This window comes from Centrocercus urophasianus, unplaced genomic scaffold (assembly GCF_019232065.1).
Source record: "Centrocercus urophasianus isolate 14NV4802_14NV808 unplaced genomic scaffold, USGS_Curo_1.0 seq_36, whole genome shotgun sequence".
Classification (NCBI taxonomy): Eukaryota; Metazoa; Chordata; class Aves; order Galliformes; family Phasianidae; genus Centrocercus; species Centrocercus urophasianus.
In genome coordinates this window covers 4,543,569-4,566,173 of record NW_024884933.1, presented here as the reverse complement: position 1 = coordinate 4,566,173, position 22,605 = coordinate 4,543,569, and the positions used below count along the sequence as shown (strand labels likewise).

Below are 22,605 nucleotides of genomic sequence, written 5' to 3'. Positions count from 1 at the left end.
TGGTTGGCAACCCTGCACGTAGCAGGGGGGTTGAAACAGGATGATCATTGTGGTCCTTTTCATCCCAGGCCATTCTATGATATGATATAAAATACAGCCAGCTTCTAATGAGGCTACAATAGATCTGGTTTGTTGCTTGTTTATTGAGGGTCTCCTTCTGGCTCCTCTTTGGTGGAGTACTGAAAATAATCCTCTCTGTTCAAATCAGGCTTCAGCAAGAGGATGTAGCATTTGGGGATGTAGTATGTCCCCACAATACCCAGACTGACCATCAGAATGGCACCAATCTGAATCACAGGCCTAAGGACTGTCCTCAGAGTGGCAAAGATGGCAACGAAGAAGATCCAGATGATGAAGTAGATGAGGGTGGCGAATGTGATGCCCCTGGCCATGTTGTATTTCTTCCCAGAGGTCTGCACCATGAACGTGCACAGGAAGCAGACGAAGGCCAAGCACCCGTTGTAGCCATGCATCAAGGCGAAGGCAAGCCAGGACGCAGTGCTACACGTGAGCAGAACCTCCGTGGGCAGTGAGCTGTAGTCAGGCAGCACGTAGTCAGGGCCCAGGTGCAGGCAGCAGAAACAGAAGAGGCACTCGGTGAGGAGGCACAGGGCTACAAGGAGCCAGGCTCTGCTCGGCGTCACCCAGCGCAGGGCAGCGCGGGCACAGCGGGGGAATTCTGTCAGCAGGGCGATCTCCAGGGACTTGGTGAGGAAGGTGGAGAAGCAGGCGTTGAGGCACAGGGCATAGAGAATCTGCTGCATCACGCAGAGGTTGTTACTGGGCTTCCCTATGAAGAGACAGGAACTGAGGCACATCAGCACGAGTGCAAACAAGGCAAAGAGGTTCAGGCTGCCTCCAGAAGCCTGCACGAGGGGGGTGTTGAGGTTCTTAACGAAGAGCACGGCTGTCAGGCAGATCAGGGATGCGATGATGGACATGGATATCAGCAAGCCAACCGTGAGCGGCTCGTCCCAACGGAGGAATCTCTCGCTGCGGTCGTAGCACTGCGTGCTCTGGGCAGGGGACCACTGGTGCTCCATGCAGGGAGTGCAGGTGGAGCAGTCTGCAAATTACCAGTGAGAAAAGCACGTTGCAGGAGTGTGCTGCTGCCCTGCTGCGTGCAGCCTATGGGGAAGGATCAGTTGTGAACATGTCTGGGTGCTGGTTTGGCTGCCTTCCTCCCCCTTCCCAAGCATATTGGACCTCCATAGCTTTTGATTTTTATTTTTTTTTTCTCCTCTCTACTTCACTACCTTCCTTTCAAAAGTTGCCACGTTGTTTCTTGGTTTTATTTCTCATCCCAGGAAGGATCACCAGCATCCACCAAATCCCACAACTCCATCATAGGCTTCTCTTCTAGCTAAGACCTCGGAATTCCATCAGTTCTCCTCTCTCCTGCCTCAGAGATAGAGCATACACCTTGTCCTTGCACATTCTATGAGGGATCATCAGAGGAAGGTCCAGCACTGAATATCTGTACAGCAAGACTGGATGTTTTGCAGCAGAACTGAATGGAAAGAAATTTCCTGCCCTCTCAGTGCTTCCTGGAGGAGCAGCCTGCAGCAGGTCCTTATCAGCTCTGTGAACCTGTGTGACTTTAAGGGGCAGATAGACACAGTACAAGCAGGTAAAGCCATTGCCTTTCTCAAACCTCACCTTTAGAACTGCAGAAGGTGTTTTCTGGGCAGTCTGTGCAGTCGTAGCAGCAGAAGTGGAACCCTTTGTTCTGCCTGATTTGCCCTGGTTCGCACTCTCTGAAGCATTCTGATGTGGGCTCCTGAACAAAAGGGGAAAGAAGTGTCAGCTGGGTACCCAACAAAAGACTGGCTGTGCTTTGCTGGCATCACATCCGTGTCAGTGCTGAGAATACCTAATTATACTTAATTCTAGTTTTGTACAGTGGAGATGGATAACTTGTTTGGAGGAGAGCACAAGTTGGGTCTCACAAAAATCCTGTAGGAGCAGCATGTAGGCTGGCAGCTCTTCATGGACAGTTCTGATGATGAAGTGGCAAAACAGGTACTTAAAAGCAATATGAGATTGCCCACCTTCTTTACCTTTTGGTCTGTAGTGTGAAATTGAATCAGGGACTTATTGAGGTACCAGGACTCTTGGTAGTCTCCCACAGACAGATATGTGAGGCTGCCATTTTCCCAGTGCCAGAATATAAGCTTGTAGCCAGCGTTTGTGCCATGGGATTCATCAAACCTGAAACTTTGGCCATTCACCATGAATGGGACAGTATTCATGAAGTGCAGCAGCTGAGGAGAGAATGAGAATTAACAGTAGGTATCAGTGCAGCTCATGTTCTTCCTTGGAGGTTGCTAATGCAGTAAGCTAAGTTCTGACTGATGAAATCAGTTCCCCCTGATGTGGGCTAAGGTTGCAGCTATCAGCTTCCTTGCTGTATTATCAGCTGCTCTGTTTGTTGTTCCAGGCCCAGGTGGTAGGAGCCTGAATGCAGCCCTGGAGAGGGGAATGTGGCATGCTGGCATAGGGGATGAATGAAAAATGGCTGTTGGTCCCTCAGACCTTTCCTCACCTGCCAAGATCTGATGGATGCTTTGGGACACCCTTGGTGGGTGCAGCCCAGCGCTCTGTGCAGCGCGTAAGCCACGCTGTAGACTGCGATGTACACTGGTTGTACTTGGGAGTGGCTTAGGGTGGAGGAGATGTCGTGCAGGGAGATGTGGTCGCACTGTTTGCACTGTGTGCCCAGCATGTCAGAGCTCACGTGGCGGTAGGATTCTCTGGACTTCTGGCAAAATTCATCCTGCTGAACAGAGCTGAGTAACTTGGCAACGTATTTCTGGAAGCCAGGGACGCTGCTTGCTTTCATAATGAAGCCTAAGACTGTCCCGATGCTCTGAATGTTTGGGATGGAGGCAGCTATGTCAGACAACAACCAAGCTTCAGTGCCGATCCAAACCTTCTTGTTTAGTCCCATCTTGATGCTCTGTTCCAGCAGGGCCTGAGCTGGCTGTTGAAAGGCAAAAAGGATAATAATGTTGACGTTGGTCTTGTTAATGTTCTGAATGGTCTCTTCCAGTTGTTTCTCAGCCTTGGGGTCTGTGAGGTCTGAAGGAATTAGGCCCTCGTAAGCAATGCAGATGCTACCATTTCCAATTGTGCTTAAGAACAGCTCCTGGGCTCCTCGGCCGTATTCATCATCGCTTCCAATGGTGGCGATCCAGTTCCATCCAAACTCGTTCAGCAGAAGGACCACAGCTTCCACCAAGTTCTTGTCACTGGGAACGGTCCGGTAAAAGGATGGGTACAGCTCCTTGTTGCTGAGCTTCTCACTGCTGGCCCCGTAGCTGACCTGCAGATTCAGAAATACCTTAGAGCTACGTTCACCTGACTGTGACAGCTCTCTTTGTTGAGATAACTGAGTGCTTACAGTCACAATTGAAATTCTCTCCCAGTTTCCACTGTGAATTGCCATTTCACGTGGGTTGCAGGGCGGTGTGCGTTAGCCCTCTCCTCTCTGGGAAGTTAAACACTGATGTGTGTTCCAGGAAATTTAACCACCTGCTCAGGATCACACAAGACATCCATGGCAAGGATTGAAAGCTATGCTTCTAATGGTGCCATTCCAAAGACATGGAGCGCACACAGTTGCTGGATTAGAGGTCCCTTCCAACTGAACTAAGCCATTCAAACCCTGCCCCCCACCAAAAAGGACAATTCTCACTTTTCCTGGGAATCTCTTTACCTGTGGAATCAGGAAGAAGCTGAATAGTTTGGCTGTCAGCAGGCAGAGATCTGACTTATGTGGTCCAATCACAGCAGTGACACGAGGCTGGTAGTCGGTGTAGTTGCATGCTATGCCAATGTCTGTTGTGCCATTTTGGGTCACGAACAGCAAGCTGGGCTGTAGGGCTGCCAGTGGCTCAAAGCAGGTGTCGTAGATGTCATAGCCCAGCTCCACTCCTGGGAGAAGTGACGTGGAGTTGTTGATCTCATCAATAGCAAACTTCATCCCAAGGGCCCATATCAGCCCATCTACAAATAGCCTGCAGGAAGAGGAAGCAGGGAATGATGTGATCCACGGGTGCTGTGGTGCTCCGTGTTCTTTGACATCTCAGCATCCCGTCTGCTGCCTTCAGCTGCGCCCAAGTGACCAAATGCAACACGTGCTAATGAAACAAGCAGCCGTCTTACCTTTCACACACAATTAAGGTAGGCTCTGATCGTGCTGTCAGGTTGATGGTGTCCATCCCAAAAGGGAACAGGCCTCCAATGATGTAGTCACCAGGCCTCCTAAATTGAGCCGAGAGGCAGCTGGGCTTGAGGGCTGCTGCGCAACCAAAGCTCATGCACAGCAGCAGCTCAGGGATCATAATCTCCCTATTTGGGGGTGAAAACATTTCATGAAAGCATTAAAATGCAGGAGAGCAAATGGGGGCAGGGGATGCAGTCTCAACAGTTTCCTTGAAATCAGTTTAAATAGAACCCAGGGAGATGGAAATAACACAGAGGAATTTGTTTAGCAAACTGCATTGAATGTGTAACTCGATGTTGAGTGGCAACAGTCAAATAGGCAGCAGGACTCTGGGTGTGCTTGTTTGCAAACCACTGCCTCATCCTGCTGTGCTGCACGCAGGCAGTGACTTAAGGGCTGTATTGCTTCCCTCTGCCCCCCTCCTTGCTGGGGCTGTGAGTTATTGAGTTATCCCAGAACAGCTGGGGGTGCTTGATGTCATTTATTGTTTTATTTTAATTGAAGGTCACCTCGTCACAGAGATTCCTAAATCCTCCTCAGGACATCATAAGGATGCAGCAGTGCAGACCCCATCTGGGATGGAGGTTGGTGAGCTGTTAATTGTAACTGTACCAAGATCTCCTCCAAGTCCTTACTGGCCAATCTAATTATTTCTCCCACTGAGCTTTGACGTTAACTTCAGCTTAATGACATAGGTATCAGTTGCCCAAGACAGTGGTTTAAGTTCCTTCATGGTTTGCGTGCCTTTCTGTCAAGTCTAAGGGAAAGCAGGATGGCTCTAAACAGAAAAAATTCATTTTACTGTATTTCTCTGACTCACATTTGTACCATATCACAGACATTGCTCCTATACCTCCAAAGTGACACAAGGCTGATCTTCGTTCTGCATCTTAGGAAGTCGGTCCCATTGTACAGGTAATACATCAACATCTCCTTGAGGATAGCCTTACAGATTTCCCTAACCTTTTAGTAGAGTGTTTAAGCCTTAAAATTAAGTTTTAATTATCAGATGTCACTTTAAATGCCTTTAATGGAAACGTAGCTGCACGGAGCTCTGAGTAGGATGGGAGGTGCTGGTGAGCAGTTGTTCTTCCAGGTGAAATCCAGGCGGCTCACTTCGGGATGGGAGATGGTTTGTGTGATGGACTTTGTGCAAAACATTCAGACTCCCTCTAGTGAACCTGCGTGTCGTTGCAGCTTTCAAGGATAGAACTCGCTGTAGATGAAGGGTTCTTTTGCTTTGGATGCGGCTGTATCAGTGACAGCAGAACCTCTGAACCGGGTCAGAGCTCGGGACCTGAGTTATACTGTGTGTCAGTGAGCTGGGGCTGCTCAAAAGGCTCCTGTCATTTAGAAGCAGGGACATTTCCTAGGGACCCCAAGTGAACGCCGTTTGCATTAGGGGCTACTTTGTTCAAATGAGAAAATGCAGGCTGATGGAAAACTGCCCTTCACTTGAAGCACACATTGCACAGAATTTTTGGTAATGAATGCACAACAGAGCTTTTCCCTGCAGAGAAACTTTGATTCTTTAATTGCAGAACTTCATTTTCAACAGTAATGCTTGCCTCCTACAAGGAACGGCTGAGACTAAATGAGACAATGCCATTCCTGCATTAAATCTACAAGACATCAAATATACCTTCATTTGACACAGATTATTTGATATAATTTAAGGCATTTAATACACTTTACCAGCTGAAATACCAGCACCATCTGTAATCACAGAGCGCAGCAGGAAGTATTTTGTATATGGTGGTACTGCTCCATTTTAATCTATGGACTTATTCTATTGAACTGTGTTATTTTTGAAGTGGCTTTGGCAGAAAGAGAGTATTTGTCTTTACAGCATAGCAGCCATTCCCCCATTTAGGATGTACAGGCAAATTCTCAGTACTCCATCTGGGTTACTTCTGATGTTGGTTTCACACCTGATCAGTGAATGAGAGACTGCTGGTGAAAGACAGAGATGAACAGATAACACTGTAACTCATCTTTCTTCCAACACTGCAAGAAAGGAAAGCATTCCTGTAAGGGATACTCTCTAGCAGCTTGTTAATCATGTAATGTAGTGCCCAGCTGACCCCAGTGAGGTAACAGTGATTTCCTGAATCATGCAGTGTTACTTCAAGCCAAAGTGGCTCTTAGTTGAGAGGAAACCAAAACGCCATGGTCTGTGGGATTCTCCCCCAGCTACTCATGTCTTCCTGAAGTAAAAGAGTTGTGCTTTTTCAGCTCTGAAGAAGCTAAGTAAACTCAATTTTACATACTTCATACATAGATACTGGCTATTATATGCAGTGATTGTAGTTAGAGAAGTTACTTTTGTAGGCATTTGACACATTCATTAAAAATAAATAACAAATGACCATTTAGAAGCAAGGCTAAGAGAAGAAACACAGTCAGCTGCCTTAGCTGGGTATGTAGTGCTATGTAGGACACGGGAAGAACTGGTCCACGCCCCAAGACACACAAAGGACAGAAGAAACAATGAGCAAAGCCCTGCAGGATGGATCCATATGGAAAGCAACAGTCTCTTGGTGACCACAAGGGAAGGCAGTTCTTTTCAGACAGGAGGATTCTATTCTGAGTGCTAAAGCAGGTTCTTTTCAGACATGTTACCCAGAATTCTATTTTGAGTGCTAAAGCAGAGTGTGGGGGGGAAAGCAGCAGCTCCAAGGGAACAGCTTGTAAACAAAGTGGCCAAGTGAGCTTAAGGTGCAGGTGTTGAGATATCCGGTGTAAGGGAGTTACCTACAGCCTTTGGTGCTGTCACCATTCCTTGGTACAAATGCTGAAGGTGCAGTTTGGCTTAGCAAGACCCCAAAGCCTCGCACTGGAGCCTGGGGGAGAGAAGCATTCCCTTGACTGTGCTTGTGGACACTTTTCCTCCCCGTAGAGCTGAGGTGATGATATATGTATAGAACTGTATGTATTTTAGTGCATTTCCTTTTTGTCATCAGACCACAGCTGAGCACCATCAGCTCTGTGTGGGTGCAAAAAGGGGATGGGGATGTGCTCAGGGCAGGTTCAGCAGGCGGTGCTGCTCATACAGCTCCTGCGTGATGCCGTACACATCACGGATGTGGGGCAGAGCATCGCCCAGCATCTCCACAGCCTCCTCGGGGCCTCCCACATTCATCACCTCCAGGAAGGCGTCGCGTGACGGCAGCGCACAGAACGCCACGACGGCAGCCTTGCGGACGACCCAGGGGTGATAGGCAGCCAGCGAGGCGTTGTAACTGTCCGTGCAGATGGCTGACGTGCTGGCATCCTGCCGGGCAGTGCGCAGCCCCTCGAGGAACAGCTGCAGCCAACGCAGGGCACGGTGCAGCCGCAGAATGGTCCTGCAACCTGAGTCAGGGTGGGACGATCGCCGTTGCAGGTCGACCAGCCCTCTGCTCAGCTCGTAGCTCACCATGGACTGCAGAGTGCGGTACTCTTCCCGCTGCTCCCCGCCGCAGTAGCTCTCCATGATCTGAATTTTGGTCACCGCGTCCTTGGAGATGAAGGAGAAGATGGCGCCCAAGCCGTTCAGGAAGCTGAAGGGATAAATGGAGTGTATAGAAAGCGGTGGCTGCCAAGCGTGTATCATAGAATCACAAGGTTGGAAATGACCTGCAAGATCATCTAGTCCAACCATGCTCCCATCACCATTGCGACCACAAGCACTAAACCACATCTCGCAGCTCCTCATCCGGGCTCCTCTTGAACACTACCAAGGATGGCGACTCCTCCACCTCCCTGTGCAGCCATTCCAGCACCTGACCACTCTCTGAGAGAAAAAATTCTTCCTTATGTCTAACCTAAACCTCTGGCACAACGTGCGGCCGTTTCCTCAGGTCCTGTTTGTTGCCTGGGAGAAGAGGCCAAACCCCTCCTCACCACAGCCTCCCTTCAGGTAATCATAGAACGCAGTGAGGTCTGCCCTGAGCCGCCTCTTCTCCAGACCCAACAATCCCAGCTCCCTCAGCCTCTCCCTATAATACTCGTGCTCCAGACCCCTCACCGCTTTCGTTGCCCTTCTCTGGACACGCTCCTCAATGTCTTTTTTGTAGCGAGGGGTCCAAAACTGAAGGCAATACTCGAGGCGCGTCCTCACCACTGCCGAGTACAGCGGGACGATCGCCTCCCCGCTCCTGCTGCCCGCGCTCTTTCTAAAGCAGCCCAGGATGCCGTTCGCCCTCTCGGTCATCTGCCTCACGTTCGCAACGTCCTCCCCGCCCGGTCCCGCACTCACCGCACGAGTCCCCGCCAGCCTTGGAGGTACGGGCCCAGCAGCACCTCGCGCTGCTCCGTCACGCACGTCTGGAAGGCGGCCAGCACCTCCCGCAGGCTGAAGGCGCCCGGCGCCGCCGCCATCTTGCCGGGCGGGAGGAACCGCGCGTGCGCGGGACGTTGAGGAGAAGGGCGGGAGCGGGGCGGCACCGACTGAGCGCCGTCCGCCTGCGGCTGCGGGCCTCGGTGTTTTGAGCGCTGCTTTCGGAACGGTTTCTATCCAGATCGAAGCTAAACCCCCTTCTATTTGAGCAGCCCTTGCAATGTGGCCGTAAAAGAAACCGCGCCTCCGGGCCTCGCCGCCTGGTAGGCCATTTCCAGAAGAACCCGGCCGCGCTTTGAGCTCTGAGGGGGGTGAAAATGCCCGAAATCAAGGTGACGCCGCTCGGTAAGTGCCGCCTTCGGGCCCCCGCCGTGGATCCGCGCCGAGCGTTGCGGAGCAGCCGCGTTATGGCGCCCCCTTGACTCGCTGCAGGCGCCGGGCAGGACGTGGGGCGCAGCTGCATCCTGGTGTCCATCGCGGGGAAGAACGTGATGCTGGACTGCGGGATGCACATGGGCTACAACGATGACGTGAGTACGGCAGGGAGGAGCGCACGGTTTATCTGTTCGTAGGCGGCGCTGGTTGTCCTCTTGTAGGATCGTAGCGCGGCTTGGGTTGGAAGGGACCCTAAGGATCATCTCGTTCCAACCCCCTGCCACAGACAGGGCCACCAACCTCCACATTTAATACTAGACCAGGTTGCCCAGAGCCCCATCCAGCCTGGTCTTAACACCTCCAGAGCATCCCCTGCCTCTCTGGGCAGCCTGTTCCAGCACCTCAGCACTATCTCTGTGAAGTACTTCCCCCTGACATCCAATCTAAGCCTTCCCTCCTTGAGCTTAAAATCGTTTCTCCTGTCTTATTGTTATCTACCATTGCATAAAGTTGGTTCTTCTCCTTTTTATAATCCCCTTTTAAACACTGAAAGGCCTCAGTAGGGTCTCCGTGCAGCTTTCTCTTCTCCAGGCTGAACAAGCCCTGCTCCCTCAGTCTGTAGAGGAGCTCATCCTTTTTCCTTCTGACTCTTCCTGCATGTGAGTGAGTATCCGTGGCGTTGCCTGTAGCTCTTACTGTGTTGCTGAGAGCAGCTCAGTCTTGCCTTGAGATGGGTTACAGCATCCAGTGTAGCAGGTGCTTCCTGCTGGTGGTCCCTGCAGTTAATGGTGTAGCACTAAGGCTTTGTTTTGGGTTGGTAACCTGCTCTTCACCTCTTTGCAGAGGCGCTTTCCTGACTTTTCCTACATTACTCAGAATGGGAGGCTGACTGACTTTCTAGACTGCGTGATCATCAGGTGAGAAAGCTTCCTTTCTGATTACAGCTGAAATGGGAAGTAGGCAAGTTTTGTTTCTAAAGGGAAAAAAAGAAAAGAACTTTTCTTTCGTGGAGTGCTTTGAAGAAGTGAAGCAAGCTGTGAGAACCAATCTAAGTTGCTATGTGATGTCTTTATCCTTTCTGTCTCTTTTGCAGCCACTTCCATTTGGACCATTGTGGAGCTCTCCCCTATTTCAGTGAGATGGTTGGCTACGATGGGCCCATTTATATGACACATCCTACCAAGGCCATCTGTCCTATCCTCCTGGAGGACTACAGGAAAATAACTGTAGATAAGAAAGGGGAGACCAATTTCTTCACGTCCCAGATGATTAAGGACTGCATGAAAAAAGTGGTCGCTGTGCATCTTCATCAGACAGTTCAGGTAAACGACCATTTCTGCATAGGCTTGGATTGGACCTACTGAACTGTTGTGGAAGGCAGAGCAGTTTTCTGTTTGTGAAGTGCTTACCATGGTGTTTGCACGTGTTGCAGGTGGATGAGGAGCTGGAGATCAAGGCGTACTATGCAGGCCACGTGCTGGGAGCAGCCATGTTCCAGATCAAGGTCGGATGTGAGTCGGTTGTGTACACTGTAAGTATGCACAGCAGGAGTTACAGATGCCTACGTTTCCTTTTGATAGGCTGTTCCATTAGCTTGAGAAAATGAATGGATTTCCTTTCCTCTCTTAGGGTGATTATAACATGACACCAGACAGACATCTAGGGTGAGTAGGAAGCTGAGTTTCTGTGAATTGTATTTATTTCAAGCAGGGCAATTTTACCACAGCTTCTGTTAATACATGGGGGCTTACCAGCATTGATCCTTTGTTCTTTGGGAGACTGGGATGCTTAATGATGTCTTTCCAGCAAAGATAAATGGAAGTGTGAATTATGAGGATCAGAGTTAAATTGAGTCCCCAGGACAGACCTTAATGTAATCTTTTTCTCTGTACTCATATTAATCCATTTTAAGGCTGTGTGGTAATTGGATTTAATGTTTGAAATGCTTTATTGTTGTGGTATCTTCCACAAGCATTTGCTTTTTAAGAGAGTGCCAGTCACCACCTTTAACACTGCTTTTCTTTTTACTGGCTGTGAGAGTTTTTTAACATTCACAAAGCTTAGGAAGCATAAAAAAAATTAAACAAATAACAGACTGAAAAATTGCTTTTCAAAATCCATGGAGTTGGTCTCTATTCTGAGCTGGGTTCAATTCTACCTCCGCATGGAGATAGTGATGTTGTGCAGCCGAGACCTGCAGAGAAGTGATGGATGCTGGCTCTTAATTTGATGACTCATTAGAAAACCCTTCTGTTTCAGTGCTGCCTGGATTGATAAGTGTCGCCCCGATTTATTAATAACAGAATCCACCTATGCCACAACTATCAGAGACTCCAAACGCTGCAGAGAAAGAGACTTCCTGAAGAAAGTTCATGAGACTGTGGAACGAGGGGGAAAGGTAGAGCACTCTGATGAGTGACGTGTTTTCTGCTCCCTGTGAAGCTCTTGTTCAGCACTGGTAATGCTGCAGTGCTATCTGTGTGCTCTTCAGGATACATAGACTAAATCATGTCTCTGTTGCAGGTTCTTATCCCAGTTTTTGCCCTTGGTCGTGCCCAGGAACTTTGTATTTTATTGGAAACGTTCTGGTGAGTGCAGTCTCTTTGGTGCATGTTCTTCCTCCTTGTCCTCTTCACGTTGATGTCCTCAAGGTTTCTACGATTCTTTTCTGTTTGGTACAAATACACTCCTTAGTTTTTCTCTGCACGTTGGCCCATAGTGCCATGTGAGAAGTGCTTCTTTCCACGTGTCACTTATTTATCAGTGTTTCTGACTCTAAGCAGTAAACTGAACATGTTCCTCTCCAGGATCACTCTCTCCTCCTTCCCCAAGCACTTGGGACCATTAAATAGTTTGATGGCATCTTTGCCACATTGTGAAACTGTTTTTACGTGGAAGGGAAGAAAGAAGGATAAAAATAAAAGCGTTCAACTTTCTTATAAGCATCGTATGGAAATGTTTCTGGTAGTACCAAAGCAAATGCATAACGATCCAGGATTGCCAAAATATTGACTGGTGGTTTCCTGAGAGCGTGTTGTGCCCAGAAATCTTTGGAGACTACAGAGGTTCGTGGACTTTGAGCACAGAGAGCTAAGATACTAATTTGGTCCTCACCTGTGTCTGGATCTCTTCTTTCTCCAGGGAAAGAATGAACTTGAAAGCTCCAATTTATTTTTCCACTGGACTGACAGAGAAAGCTAATCACTATTACAAGCTATTCATCACATGGACTAATCAGAAAATCCGGAAGACATTTGTGCAGAGAAACATGTTTGAGTTCAAACACATCAAAGCATTTGATAGAGCCTTTGCAGATAATCCAGGTCCAATGGTAGGTTGGCATTAACAGTTGAGGCCCCGTTACAGCCTTGTTGTAGTAAGTGTGCTGTAATGTGTATTTAGTAGATCCTCTCCACAGTTTTAGGAAATTTATATTAATGATATTTTAAATAAACACGTATTTTTTCTGCTGTTGTTTTTGACACGTCTTTGGATTCTAGGTTGTTTTTGCAACACCTGGTATGCTTCATGCAGGGCAGTCCCTGCAGATCTTCAGGAAATGGGCAGGGAATGAAAAGAATATGGTAAGAAATTCTGTTTCCTAAGTGGTGTTTTGTATTCATGTGATACTGTTGCAGATAGCATTGTAAGAACAAAGGTTTTCCTAAGGTGTGGTGCTAAACGATCCTGGTTTCTTTCTCAGGTCATCATGCCAGGCTATTGTGTGCAGGGAACGGTGGGCCATAAGATTCTGAGTGGACAACGCAAGCTGGAAATGGAGGGAAGGCAAATAGTAAGTTTTATTTTCAATGAGGATTGTTTTGGGGAAGCTTTTTGGGACTTTAGGTGGCAGTTAGACACCATGTGTTATAAATATATATCTATAGGGGAATGTGCTGCATGTAACATGGGAAATACCTGAGTAACATTTCAATCAGAATGGAACTGGGCTGTTTTGTCATTGCTTTGGCAATAGTGTGCCTTCTCAGCCATTCTGTTGCCCATGGTTTTTATCAGAGGAGTATTAATGACTTCGTTTGGTAAGCAGACCCTGTCAGTCAGGTAGCAGTGATACAGTTTCACACTGAAGGGGCTATTGAAGATCCTGAGCCTACTGGAGTGTTGATGTGTTTTGGCAGATGTGTGGAAGGAACTGTGCTCTGAAAATGCAATTTGACTCTGAGTTACTGGGAGCTTTTCTGAATATCGATGTGTTTCACTTCTGCTGTCCAGCAGCTTTCTTCCTCACCTGAATTTCCCAGTCCAAGGGCATGGAACACTTGGATTGGGAAATTAGGTTGGAGAGATGTTCCCAATCTAAGTGATCTTCCTTAAAGTAAACGTGGAGAGGTCTCAGTCAGTTTGCACATGGTATACAAGGCAAAGTGGCTCCTGATTCACTGCACCTCTGCTTCCCACCCCTCCTCTTGCAGCTGGAAGTAAAGATGCAGGTGGAGTACATGTCCTTCAGTGCCCACGCTGATGCCAAGGGAATCATGCAGCTGATTCGCCAGGCTGAGCCACGCAATGTCCTGCTGGTCCACGGGGAAGCAAAGAAAATGGAGTTTTTGAAGCAGAAAATAGAGCAGGAATTTCGTACGTAGACTTTTGGTACTGAAAACAGTAGAAAGAAGAAGGAAAGCTTTATGTTTACATAATTAATTTACTGGTAATCAGCTTAGAGTTAGGAATAGTGTGATTTACAGGACCTGTCAGCCTCAAGAAATCAGTATCTGTAGTGTATACTGACATATGAAGACCATTCAATTTTAATGGCCATTAGGCTTGAAGTGGTGGAACGTTGTGATTGTGGTGTTACACTGTGATGTTCTGTTTGCATTGCTATGGTTCAGCATTTACTGCATTTGTATTTCTTCAGACTTAAAAACGGCAGAGGCAGGCATGTATCAGAAATGTTAATTTAGCAACGTTAATTATGGGGAATGAAGTCCAGAGGGGGTGGGAAAAAATAATTCCTGACTTAAAAGATGAGCAGAGAAAGCAGAGAATGCACGCTGGGTGGCTGTTTACTTTTCAGTACTTTGTTATGGGCATCAGAGGGCTGCACCATCCTCACATTGTTTCTTTACACTGCAGATGTCAGCTGTTACATGCCTGCAAATGGAGAGACCACGACTATATTTACCAACCCCAGCATTCCAGTGGACATCTCCCTGGGACTCCTGAAGAGAGAAACAGCAATAGGTGACACATTTTTTTCAACCAAGAATCAGATATTTGGGGTCCTGCCCCTCGAATGCAATTTTGGCACGTGAATTAGGTGGAAAGAGCATTGCAGGGCTATTTGTAGCAGTCCTTCCTGTGTCAGAACAGGTTGTACAGTGTTTGAGTGGGTGAGAGGGGCTTCTGTGAAGTGAGGTAGCTGCTGTGCTGGGGATGGGTGTTCAACAGTGCTTAAAAACAACAACAAAACAGGCCCAAAGTTACCTTGCTTGCTTCTCATTGCCCATTTGCTATGAAAATGAAGCTTGTGTGCTTTTGCTGTTGAGGACTGGAATTACTTTAATAAATTCAATGTAATCTTAAAGCTTCTCATATTAGGAAATGATATGGGAAGAGAGAGGCAGCTGAGGTGTAGTTCTGGACATTGTTTCTTACATGTCTGGAGCCCCAGCAATGACTTAAACGCCGTGAGCTTTGTTTTAAGGCATAGATGAACAAAGATGTCATAGTCTGCAGGCCTCAGCTGAGACTTGGAAATCCATGGAGTCCAGAGCAGTTGTCTTAGATGTGTTAAACATGGTATCATTAACCCTGTTGTCTTTCTCTTCCCTTGGCTTAGGTCTCTTACCAGATGCCAAGAAGCCAAAGCTTATGCATGGCACGCTGATTATGAAGGATAACGTAAGTAACGCTTGGGGGCTGCAGAGGGGGAAATAAAAGCGTGCACAAGGAAACAGTTTGGAATGAGTTTGCACTCTTCCTCTGCAGAGCTTCCGCCTGGTTTCTCCTGAGCAGGCCCTGAAGGAGCTGGGCCTTGCAGAGCACCAGCTGCGCTTCACCTGCCGCGTTCACATTCAGGACCCGCGGAAAGAACACGAGACCGTGCTCCGTGTGTACAACCACCTCAAAGGGTAACTTGGCTGGTTTTTCCCCTTGGGCTGAATGATTGCATCATTCTTCATAGAGGCAGCCCTTCCAGACTGATTGAAGAAAATTTCCTGCATCCTCAAAGAGAGTAACTGCTCCAGACCTCAATCTATTTAGCTACTGTAACCAGAGGAGCAGTTACACTTCAGTAGCAGGGGCTCTAATCAGCAGATGCACTCACGGTCTTGGCCAAGCTAATGCAGTCCTCTCCAAAATAAATTTAATACCTTCTGTGTCTCACCAGGGTCCTGAAGGATTACTCAGTGCAGCATCTCCCTGATGGTTCTATAACAGTTGAATCCATTCTTATCCAAGCCACAGCACACTCAGAGGATCAAGGAACCAAAGTTCTGCTCGTATCCTGGACTTACCAGGTAGGAATACTTGAAAACATACATTGCAACCAATTCTAATTGGTCTTAACATCTTTCAGTCCAAAACAGGCCTGCAGGGTAGCAATAGAGGGTGGGCATTTTATGAAGTAGGAATAAATCTTCACTCTGGAACCAGAAAGTTCATTAAGACAAAGTTGTGCTCAGATTAGATAGTTGTTTTCCTCAAGAATATATTCCTTACAGCTGCATTTTGAGTGTTTTTTTTTTCAATAGAGAGGAAGTGCCTTCTTGAGAGCAGAACAAAAAAAAAAAGTCAATTCAACAGATCTTCATTCTTTGCTTTCAAGAAAAATAATCATTTATTCTAAAAGAGAGAACTTGGAGATCCAGACACCTTATTTGACAACCACAAGTTTTAGGTTGGTATTTTGAAAGAACACCTAGGAATACATTTGTGCTAACTGCATTCATTCCCATATTTGAACACTGCTGCTGTTGCATCCAAGAGTTATTTTAGCCTAATTCTAGATAGCAGAAATGGGAGTCAAGTGGACAATCGCTCTCAACCTGATTTTCTTTTCTATAGGATGAAGAATTAGGCAGCTATCTCACATCCCTGCTGAAGAAGGGACTGCCCCAGAGCACATCTTGAGCCACAGAGCAGCAGGCACAGTTGGTGCTTCAGAAAAGTACAGATCTTATTTTGTTTACGTTATTAAAACAGAACTAGAGAAACATTTGAAAAAGGAACTTCAGTGTCTGTTCATTAGCCACAGTGAGAGTGTTCAGCAGTACCAGTCTTCCTCTATTTGGAAACAGGGCTAGGTTGTCACTGCAGCCTGTTCTTAAGAAGTCCTGAAGAACAAACTTCACATCACTTACACAGTAAGGTAAGAGATTCAGCATTCTTTTACTCCCACAGCTCATTTTCTTTAAAACCTCAGCAATGCCATTCCAGCTTTTTGTTCACAAATGTAACTAGAAGCAACAGCCACGCAGTGAGCCCTGCACTGACCTGAAGGCCTGGGTTCTGTGCATGGGGCAGAACAGCTTTCTGGGCTTTAGCCATTAAGGGTGTCGTTAAAGGTTATTATCAGGGAGTCTTCTTGCTGAAGGGCCAAAACAAGAAGCTTTCAAAGCTTCAAAATTAAAATGCAAAGCAGAAATATAACGTAGGTAGAAGTATGAAGCTTTAAACATGTTGTTTACCCAGCAGCTTCACTTTCATTGAGGGAAGCATGAATAACAGCTGACAAGCCTTAAAGAAACCTGCACCTTCTTGATGTAGGTTCTAGTAAAATATATTTTTTAAAAAAAAATCCTCTTTTGTCCAGACCATAACATTTGTGGTTAGTTGCAGAGAAGTCCCTGCAGTGTTAGAAGTCCTTCCCCTGTTTGTTAAGGCATAGGAAGATGGCAAGATGTTCAGCTGTTACCAAAATCTCATCCTGTAAAGTTGCTGGCTTTTAAGCAAGTTGAGTCAGTCGTGGCTTTCTGGTGTTTGGTAACTCATGAATGATAAATTCTTTCCTCTCGTGATGGTGTAGTCCCACTCTGTGGGTAGAAAACTCAGCAGTTCTCTGAAGCTGTGTGATTCTGTTAATACAGGAGAAAGGGTGAAATGGGTCAGACACATCATCATCACTTCATCAGTCATTAAAAAAGAAAAGCTTTGACGTTTGAGCAGTACAGCACAGTGTAAGTTGTGCAAGTTGTGTAGGAACACTGACTTTCCCCAGTGACTTTATGGATTGGAGCTTGTTTACCACTGCACAGGGTTAACTGATAAATGCTGTCATCTTTTATCTTCTAATATTGTTTTTAAGAGATGGCCAGCTTGACTCTACAGGCATGTGATTTTACAGTGCCTGTACCCAAGTACTCCTCAGGAAGCCAATTAACTGATTCATAAGAAGGGAAGAAGCAGCCCTTATTTGGCTGTGGAATGTAGGCAGTTTGAGAACACAGCTGACTACGGCGTACACCCAGGGAGAAAACACAGGATCCCTCCAAAAAAGGGAAAAGCCAAGCAGGACTGCAGGGATCCACTCAGCTTTCAGGGTTAGCATCAATAAAGAGGCTGGTTTGTTTTAAGTAACCCTTTCCTGTGCTGCATTCCAGAACCAAGCCTTATGTCCCAAGCAGGCAAGAACACCAATGTACATGAATATGGTGTCTCAGCATATTTGATCTGGACTACAGGCTCCCTCAAGTTCTGTTGTAGTTGGCTAACAAAAATATATAACCATCAGACACTTTCCTCCAGTGCTGCCTTGATGTAATAACCACTGTATGCAAGAATGATAGGTATCACAGGTTTGATTTCAAGCAACAGTTAGAAAGATGGCTAGTGTACTTACTTGGAGTAGGTCAGTTGATTCCATCTCTCTGTTTTTTATTTTCACATCTCTGGTGTAGTTTATAAATATAGGAGTGCTCTCCGAGTTTCTGATCACAGATGGTGTACACCATTTTAGACCTGAATCTGAACCTGAAGTTGAAGTGCCACGTCCTGCTAGAAGAGGTGAAGTAGTACAGGAAAGGGTTGAGGCAACAGTTGAAACTCACCAGGGCTAAGGTGACCCGTCGCATTTTGTAGATCAGGTTAGTAAATGACTTGTTCTGGATGACCTGGATTCTCATTAAGAAGTGGAGGAAATGGGTGAGGTGGTATGGGAGAAAGCAGAAAGTACAAATGAGCAAGATGATGTAGATGGTCGTCAGAGCTTTCCTCTTGCGAATGCTGTGTTTGATCTGGGAGATCCTCCTCGCAATGAGAGGGTAGCAGATCAGAATGATGGCAAACGGGATGACAAAACCAAAAACCAAGGCCAGGACGTTGTAAAGGGCCATGCGAGAAATCCAGCTGCTCCTTGCAAAGTTCTCAAAACACATGGTGGTGTTCCTGGGCCCTCTGTTGTGGAGGGGGCCACCGAGAATGAGCGCAACCATGATGCTCAGGGCAACCACCCAAAGGAGTGTGGCCACCCCCACGTAGTGAGTGACTCTGATCTGGATGTACGTGAAGGGGTGCAGCACTGCAACGTAACGATCGACGCAGATGCAGGTGAAAAAGACAATGCTTAGATAGATGTTGATGTAGTACAGAGTCCCAGTGATCCTACAAGCCATGTCACCAAAGATCCAGTTGTTCCGATTCAGGTGGTAATGAATTTTAAAAGGCAACATGCAAACAAACAAGGTGTCTGCCAGAGCTAGGTTTATCATGCAGATGTAGGAAGGAGATGTATGCCTTGCTTTGTTAGACAGGAGGTACAGAGCTGAGACGTTTTCTATCAGTCCCAGCACGAACACAATGCTGTAAATAACAGTAAACAAGGAATACTGGAAGTCTGCTTCCAACCTGACAGCTGTCCTGTTGGAGACACCTTCAGTCCAGGAAACGTTTGCCATGATTTCTGTTGAGGTGTAGGGATATCCAGCAGGATAAAAGTTATAAGCCATTCCTTACCTCATGAGGTTCTTGAGTTTGAAGTGTGATTTCTTCTCACGTGGTTAAGAACTAAAGCTGTGCTTATCAGTGCTGTTAGATCTGATGGCACGTTTCAGGCAGCTGTGCTTGGTCAAGTTAGGTGGAAAGTGGTGTTGCTGTAAGAGGATAAATCATTTAAAACATGAGCATTTGGAGGTTATACAACAGCCCAATTATTTGCTGGCGTTTCAACACAAGATAGCAGTACTGAGTTAACAGAAGGGAGCTCCTAAAAGAGGAGTTTGTGTTTGAAATAGGGAGAAAGAGGCACTACACAAGTAGGATGCCCCTCATCTAGGTCATTCACTCACATAAACCTGCTGGAGAAGAGAACACTGCTTATATGAATCTGAGTAACTGATCAAAAGAGAGACACCTTAACTGAAGAAGTCCTTAAACAGAGTGGAAAAAATGAATCCTCATTTTAATGAAGTGTCTCAAGCTGAGCCATTGAAAGCATGAAAACACAAAGGTTGTTCGGTACTTTCCAAAGGAAATGCTGAAATTGCACTTCCTCCCAATAGTTATTTACCTACTGCAGTCAAAAGCACTGAAGATTACAACTGGAAGTTGTAGGGAACAAAACAGTTTCACTTTAGGTAGGCAAAGGTACGTATCTGCTCACACAGGTCTTTCACCAAACAGCACAGTATTTGCATGTACACAAACAGAGGAAAATTAATTAGAACAAAGCCAGGCACGTGCTAAGCCAGAACGTCAGGCACACTGAACTTGAAACAGCCTTTATCTCAGTTTTGCCACTGAACATCTCTGTTCTACAGTTCAACGTGTTGCAGCTGGGGAAAGATAAGGCAAAAAAAGGTAAAATCACTGAAGGAGCAAAGCAGAGAGGGGAGAGATTAGCTTCTGCTTCTCACAAGCACAATCAAGACATCTCTAGATATTACCAGGCAACAGCTTCAAAACAACAGCATTTTTTTCCAAATAGCACTTGTTTATGTTATGGAGAAAAGCATCCCAAGGTTCTCCAAGAGCTGCACCAAAACGTTTGTGTGCTTCAAGCTCCATCAGACTGCTGACAGACTGCCTAAAACCATTGCCCCTCAGCTCCCTGCAGGATGGCTACGTGGCCTTACAGAGGCACAGAAGTTGTCTGCACCATGACACTACACTAATATTGTTAGCTGTAGGCTCACTTGATCCCTTAAATCCCTCCTCATCTGGAGTAGGAGCTCACATTACGTCTTGTGTGCTGAGAGTGGAAACTGGGCAACTCTTGAGGCCTCAGCCAGGCAGTAACAGGTAAAGCTTGTGTAAAAACACTGACTGTACCTTGGTGCAGCCTGTCATGTATTCAAACCCACTGGAGCTGAACTACAGCAAAAGGAAGCAATGGGAAAAGAGAGGGGGAAAAAACCTTAAAAAAATCAGACATCCAATATTTCACATGTTGGTCTTTCAGCCATGTCAAAACAGTTAGATATGCTGTGTGTGACACCACCATGTATTGATCTGCTTGAAAATGTTTTCATTCTCAATGAGAGAGGTAATAGAAGTGATGCAGGCTAGGAGTAAATTATTTTCCAGGCATGTAGCCAAATTCATCTCTTACAATAATGTATGATTTCCTTACCTACCACTTTAAAGCAAGGAGTCTGACCAAATTCCACATCCAGCTTTGCTTCCCCAGAGGTAATTTTCTCCAAGGAGGAGTGGGGAAGGGCAGGGGCTATCCCTATTTACCTTCAAATATTTCCTATGAACAACTGGAAAACACCATTGTACTTCCGTGCAAATTACTTGATTTACAAAACTACAGCAAATCATACATCCAAGTTTACACCAGACTTTGAATTCATTAAATTAATAGGATTATCTTCATGTAAAACCAAGCTTTTTTCTTTGAACCCTAAGTCAAGCATGACGTTTTTCTGGTTTTGGCTTCAAAGCGTCGCTGTCAAGCACTCAGAACGACAGAACAGGCCTGTGTTGGATGCCCAAACTGCTCCAATTGAAAGGAACTGGTAATGCAACAACAGAAGGAAAAGAACACCAAGCCCCCTCCTGCTGAAAGCTAACACTCAAGTATTAGTGACAAAAACTACAGTTCTCTCTGCTAAGCGCAGAGCCAGCCACCTCCAGCCCACTGTGGATAGCTGAATTTGGGTTGCTCAGCTAGCAAGCCCATAAGCACAATTGGTTTTTTGACTGTAACCAGAACTTGAGAAACATTTGCAGAAAGCAGGTATTTTTGTACTGCGTTTATTAAAACCCTGCTGCAATACCTGAGCCTGCAGCAGGAGCTAGCTTGTCTGAGGAGCATTTCTCTTTGGTTCAGTTTTCTGCCCAATAAAGCTGCATAGTAAATCAATCAGAAAGGTGACTTACCAGACCTCAGGCCATCGCCTCACACAAAAGCTGCCTTCTCAGGGTCTGCACTCACAGCTACAAGGTCACTGCACGCTGTGAACACCAGAACAAGCTGTGCTGATAGACCCACAGCTGAGCTCACCCACACTGCGCTGCAGAGAAACCACAGGAAGTAAAGAAGAAAGAAAAGCTGTCACTGCCATGCAGGCACAGCGTTTGCCCCACCAGCAAGACTTTCCCTTACAGGACCAAGGTGAGGATGCAGCCTGTGACCAGCAGCAGTGCGTGCTGTGGTTCCCTGCATGTATTTGCAGGCACCCTGCTCCCACACACAGCCACCTTCAGCCTTCTTGTCAGCCCCAGGAGAGCACAGCCCACCTCTGTGCCAGTGTTTTAGCCCAACGCTCTCACTTCCCTTCCCTTCAAGGGAAGGAAAAGCAAGACTTAACTGCTGTTCCCTGTCTGAAACATGGGCATGCGTTCAGGTTTGGATCACAAATGGACAAGTACCATTGCTTGCCCTGAAAGCACAGCATCCATACCTCTAGGTACTTAGGCAGCAAGGCCCTACCAGGAGAAACGCAAACACGTACCATACTGGCACCACAGTGGCTTCAGTTCTCTTCTGTTAAAACTCCTCCAAAGTTCTGTCTTTGGAAACTGGTCCCCAAGCAAGTAAGAGTAAGCAGAAGTTTCCTCCCTCTCCTTCTCATGCTGTCAAATGTTGGTCTCTGGAAGCAGAGTGAGGGGATATGCATCACTTCACATTGGGGAGCGCTCAGAGATGGGCTGGCCTGTCCTCTGCAGCACCAACCACTAAGCTCAGTCTCCCTGCTGAGGGCCTTAAGAGAGGTCAGGGAGGTGCTGCGTCCCCCCTGCACCTTCACCACCCACCCAGTGCGTGGAAGCTCCTTAATCCTTCAGGGTTATTAATATTCCTCCTTCATTACCTGCATGCTTTGAATTGCCACGTAACAAAGGACATCCCCTCACCAGATGAGCTACGATGAACTCTCAGCTCTCTAATTCTTCTCCTCTCACAGACAAAGGAGAGACTAATAATGATGGTACCAGGCATTTGAGCTGCACGTGGCTTCCACTACAGGAAAGTGTTTAAATTGGGTGCTGTTTCTTCAGAAGTCACAACTTTCATCCACTTTCCTGTAACTCAGCATTCCAAGAACCGTTTTACAACCCAGTGATTCTGGTGTCATTCATGATTAAAAAAAAAAACAATACAACAACCCACACACATTACCCAACGCATGTGCTGTTGCTTGGGCAAGCAGGCAAGATTGAAACAAAACAAAAACATGAGAAAACACATCAGGGAAAAAGGAAAAAAAAGCAGTAATCTGAAAGCAGCATCATTCTTCATTTCCCCTTAGCAAACAAACGATGGGAAGATGCC

The 22,605-nt window shown here is 46.7% G+C and overlaps 4 protein-coding genes across 5 annotated transcripts; 1 reads left to right on the top strand and 3 right to left on the bottom strand.

Moving 5' to 3' along the window:
* Nucleotides 1–140: 140 nt before the first annotated feature.
* TAS1R3 (taste 1 receptor member 3) lies at nucleotides 141–4,612 on the bottom strand. The gene is made up of 6 exons (XM_042831496.1): nucleotides 4,168–4,612; nucleotides 3,719–4,019; nucleotides 2,546–3,325; nucleotides 2,061–2,264; nucleotides 1,660–1,780; nucleotides 141–1,066 (listed from the first exon to the last, which is right to left on the bottom strand). Exons 1-6 carry the CDS (start codon nucleotides 4,371–4,373, stop codon nucleotides 141–143), a joined length of 2,538 nt encoding a protein of 845 aa, XP_042687430.1. The 5' UTR covers nucleotides 4,374–4,612.
* A 1,127-nt stretch (nucleotides 4,613–5,739) lies between these two features.
* Nucleotides 5,740–8,590, bottom strand: LOC122167182 (ceramide-1-phosphate transfer protein). The gene is made up of 2 exons (XM_042831595.1): nucleotides 8,469–8,590; nucleotides 5,740–7,770 (listed from the first exon to the last, which is right to left on the bottom strand). The coding sequence occupies exons 1-2, from the start codon at nucleotides 8,588–8,590 to the stop codon at nucleotides 7,248–7,250; spliced, it is 645 nt and encodes a 214-aa protein (XP_042687529.1). The 3' UTR covers nucleotides 5,740–7,247.
* A 49-nt stretch (nucleotides 8,591–8,639) lies between these two features.
* Nucleotides 8,640–16,116, top strand: INTS11 (integrator complex subunit 11). Its single transcript, XM_042831332.1, has 17 exons — nucleotides 8,640–8,894; nucleotides 8,982–9,079; nucleotides 9,768–9,841; nucleotides 10,018–10,246; nucleotides 10,357–10,455; nucleotides 10,554–10,588; nucleotides 11,184–11,322; nucleotides 11,448–11,512; nucleotides 12,066–12,255; nucleotides 12,425–12,508; nucleotides 12,628–12,717; nucleotides 13,358–13,520; nucleotides 14,022–14,129; nucleotides 14,728–14,789; nucleotides 14,877–15,019; nucleotides 15,280–15,409; nucleotides 15,957–16,116. The coding sequence occupies exons 1-17, from the start codon at nucleotides 8,867–8,869 to the stop codon at nucleotides 16,020–16,022; spliced, it is 1,803 nt and encodes a 600-aa protein (XP_042687266.1). The 5' UTR covers nucleotides 8,640–8,866; the 3' UTR covers nucleotides 16,023–16,116.
* LOC122167083 (lysophosphatidic acid receptor 6-like) lies at nucleotides 16,051–22,511 on the bottom strand. Of its 2 annotated transcripts, XM_042831334.1 has the most exons (5): nucleotides 21,788–22,511; nucleotides 21,213–21,346; nucleotides 18,843–18,979; nucleotides 17,731–18,689; nucleotides 16,051–16,966 (listed from the first exon to the last, which is right to left on the bottom strand). In XM_042831334.1, exons 3-4 carry the CDS (start codon nucleotides 18,845–18,847, stop codon nucleotides 17,741–17,743), a joined length of 954 nt encoding a protein of 317 aa, XP_042687268.1. In that variant the 5' UTR covers nucleotides 18,848–18,979; nucleotides 21,213–21,346; nucleotides 21,788–22,511; the 3' UTR covers nucleotides 16,051–16,966; nucleotides 17,731–17,740. The 2 variants fall into 2 exon arrangements, with proteins under 2 accessions (XP_042687268.1, XP_042687267.1); XM_042831333.1 differs by having other exon boundaries at nucleotides 17,731–18,979.
* Nucleotides 22,512–22,605: the final 94 nt, after the last annotated feature.

What these genes read in the sequence shown, in the direction of transcription:
- TAS1R3 (XM_042831496.1), bottom strand. Translation starts at nt 4,373, where the DNA reads ATGTTTTCACCCCCAAATAGGGAGATTATGATCCCTGAGCTGCTGCTG. An exon ending in GCTTCTTCCTGATTCCACAG is followed by an intron (nt 3,326 to 3,718) that starts GTAAAGAGATTC and finishes CTGAATCTGCAG; the next exon opens with GTCAGCTACGGGGCCAGCAG. An exon ending in CACCTTCTGCAGTTCTAAAG is followed by an intron (nt 1,067 to 1,659) that starts GTGAGGTTTGAG and finishes GGTAATTTGCAG; the next exon opens with ACTGCTCCACCTGCACTCCC.
- LOC122167182 (XM_042831595.1), bottom strand. Translation starts at nt 8,590, where the DNA reads ATGGCGGCGGCGCCGGGCGCCTTCAGCCTGCGGGAGGTGCTGGCCGCC. An exon ending in GGCTGGCGGGGACTCGTGCG is followed by an intron (nt 7,771 to 8,468) that starts GTGAGTGCGGGA and finishes TTATCCCTTCAG; the next exon opens with CTTCCTGAACGGCTTGGGCG.
- INTS11 (XM_042831332.1), top strand. Translation starts at nt 8,867, where the DNA reads ATGCCCGAAATCAAGGTGACGCCGCTCG. An exon ending in CAGATAATCCAGGTCCAATG is followed by an intron (nt 12,256 to 12,424) that starts GTAGGTTGGCAT and finishes TTTGGATTCTAG; the next exon opens with GTTGTTTTTGCAACACCTGG. An exon ending in GTGTACAACCACCTCAAAGG is followed by an intron (nt 15,020 to 15,279) that starts GTAACTTGGCTG and finishes GTGTCTCACCAG; the next exon opens with GGTCCTGAAGGATTACTCAG.
- LOC122167083 (XM_042831333.1), bottom strand. Translation starts at nt 18,835, where the DNA reads ATGGCTTATAACTTTTATCCTGCTGGATATCCCTACACCTCAACAGAA.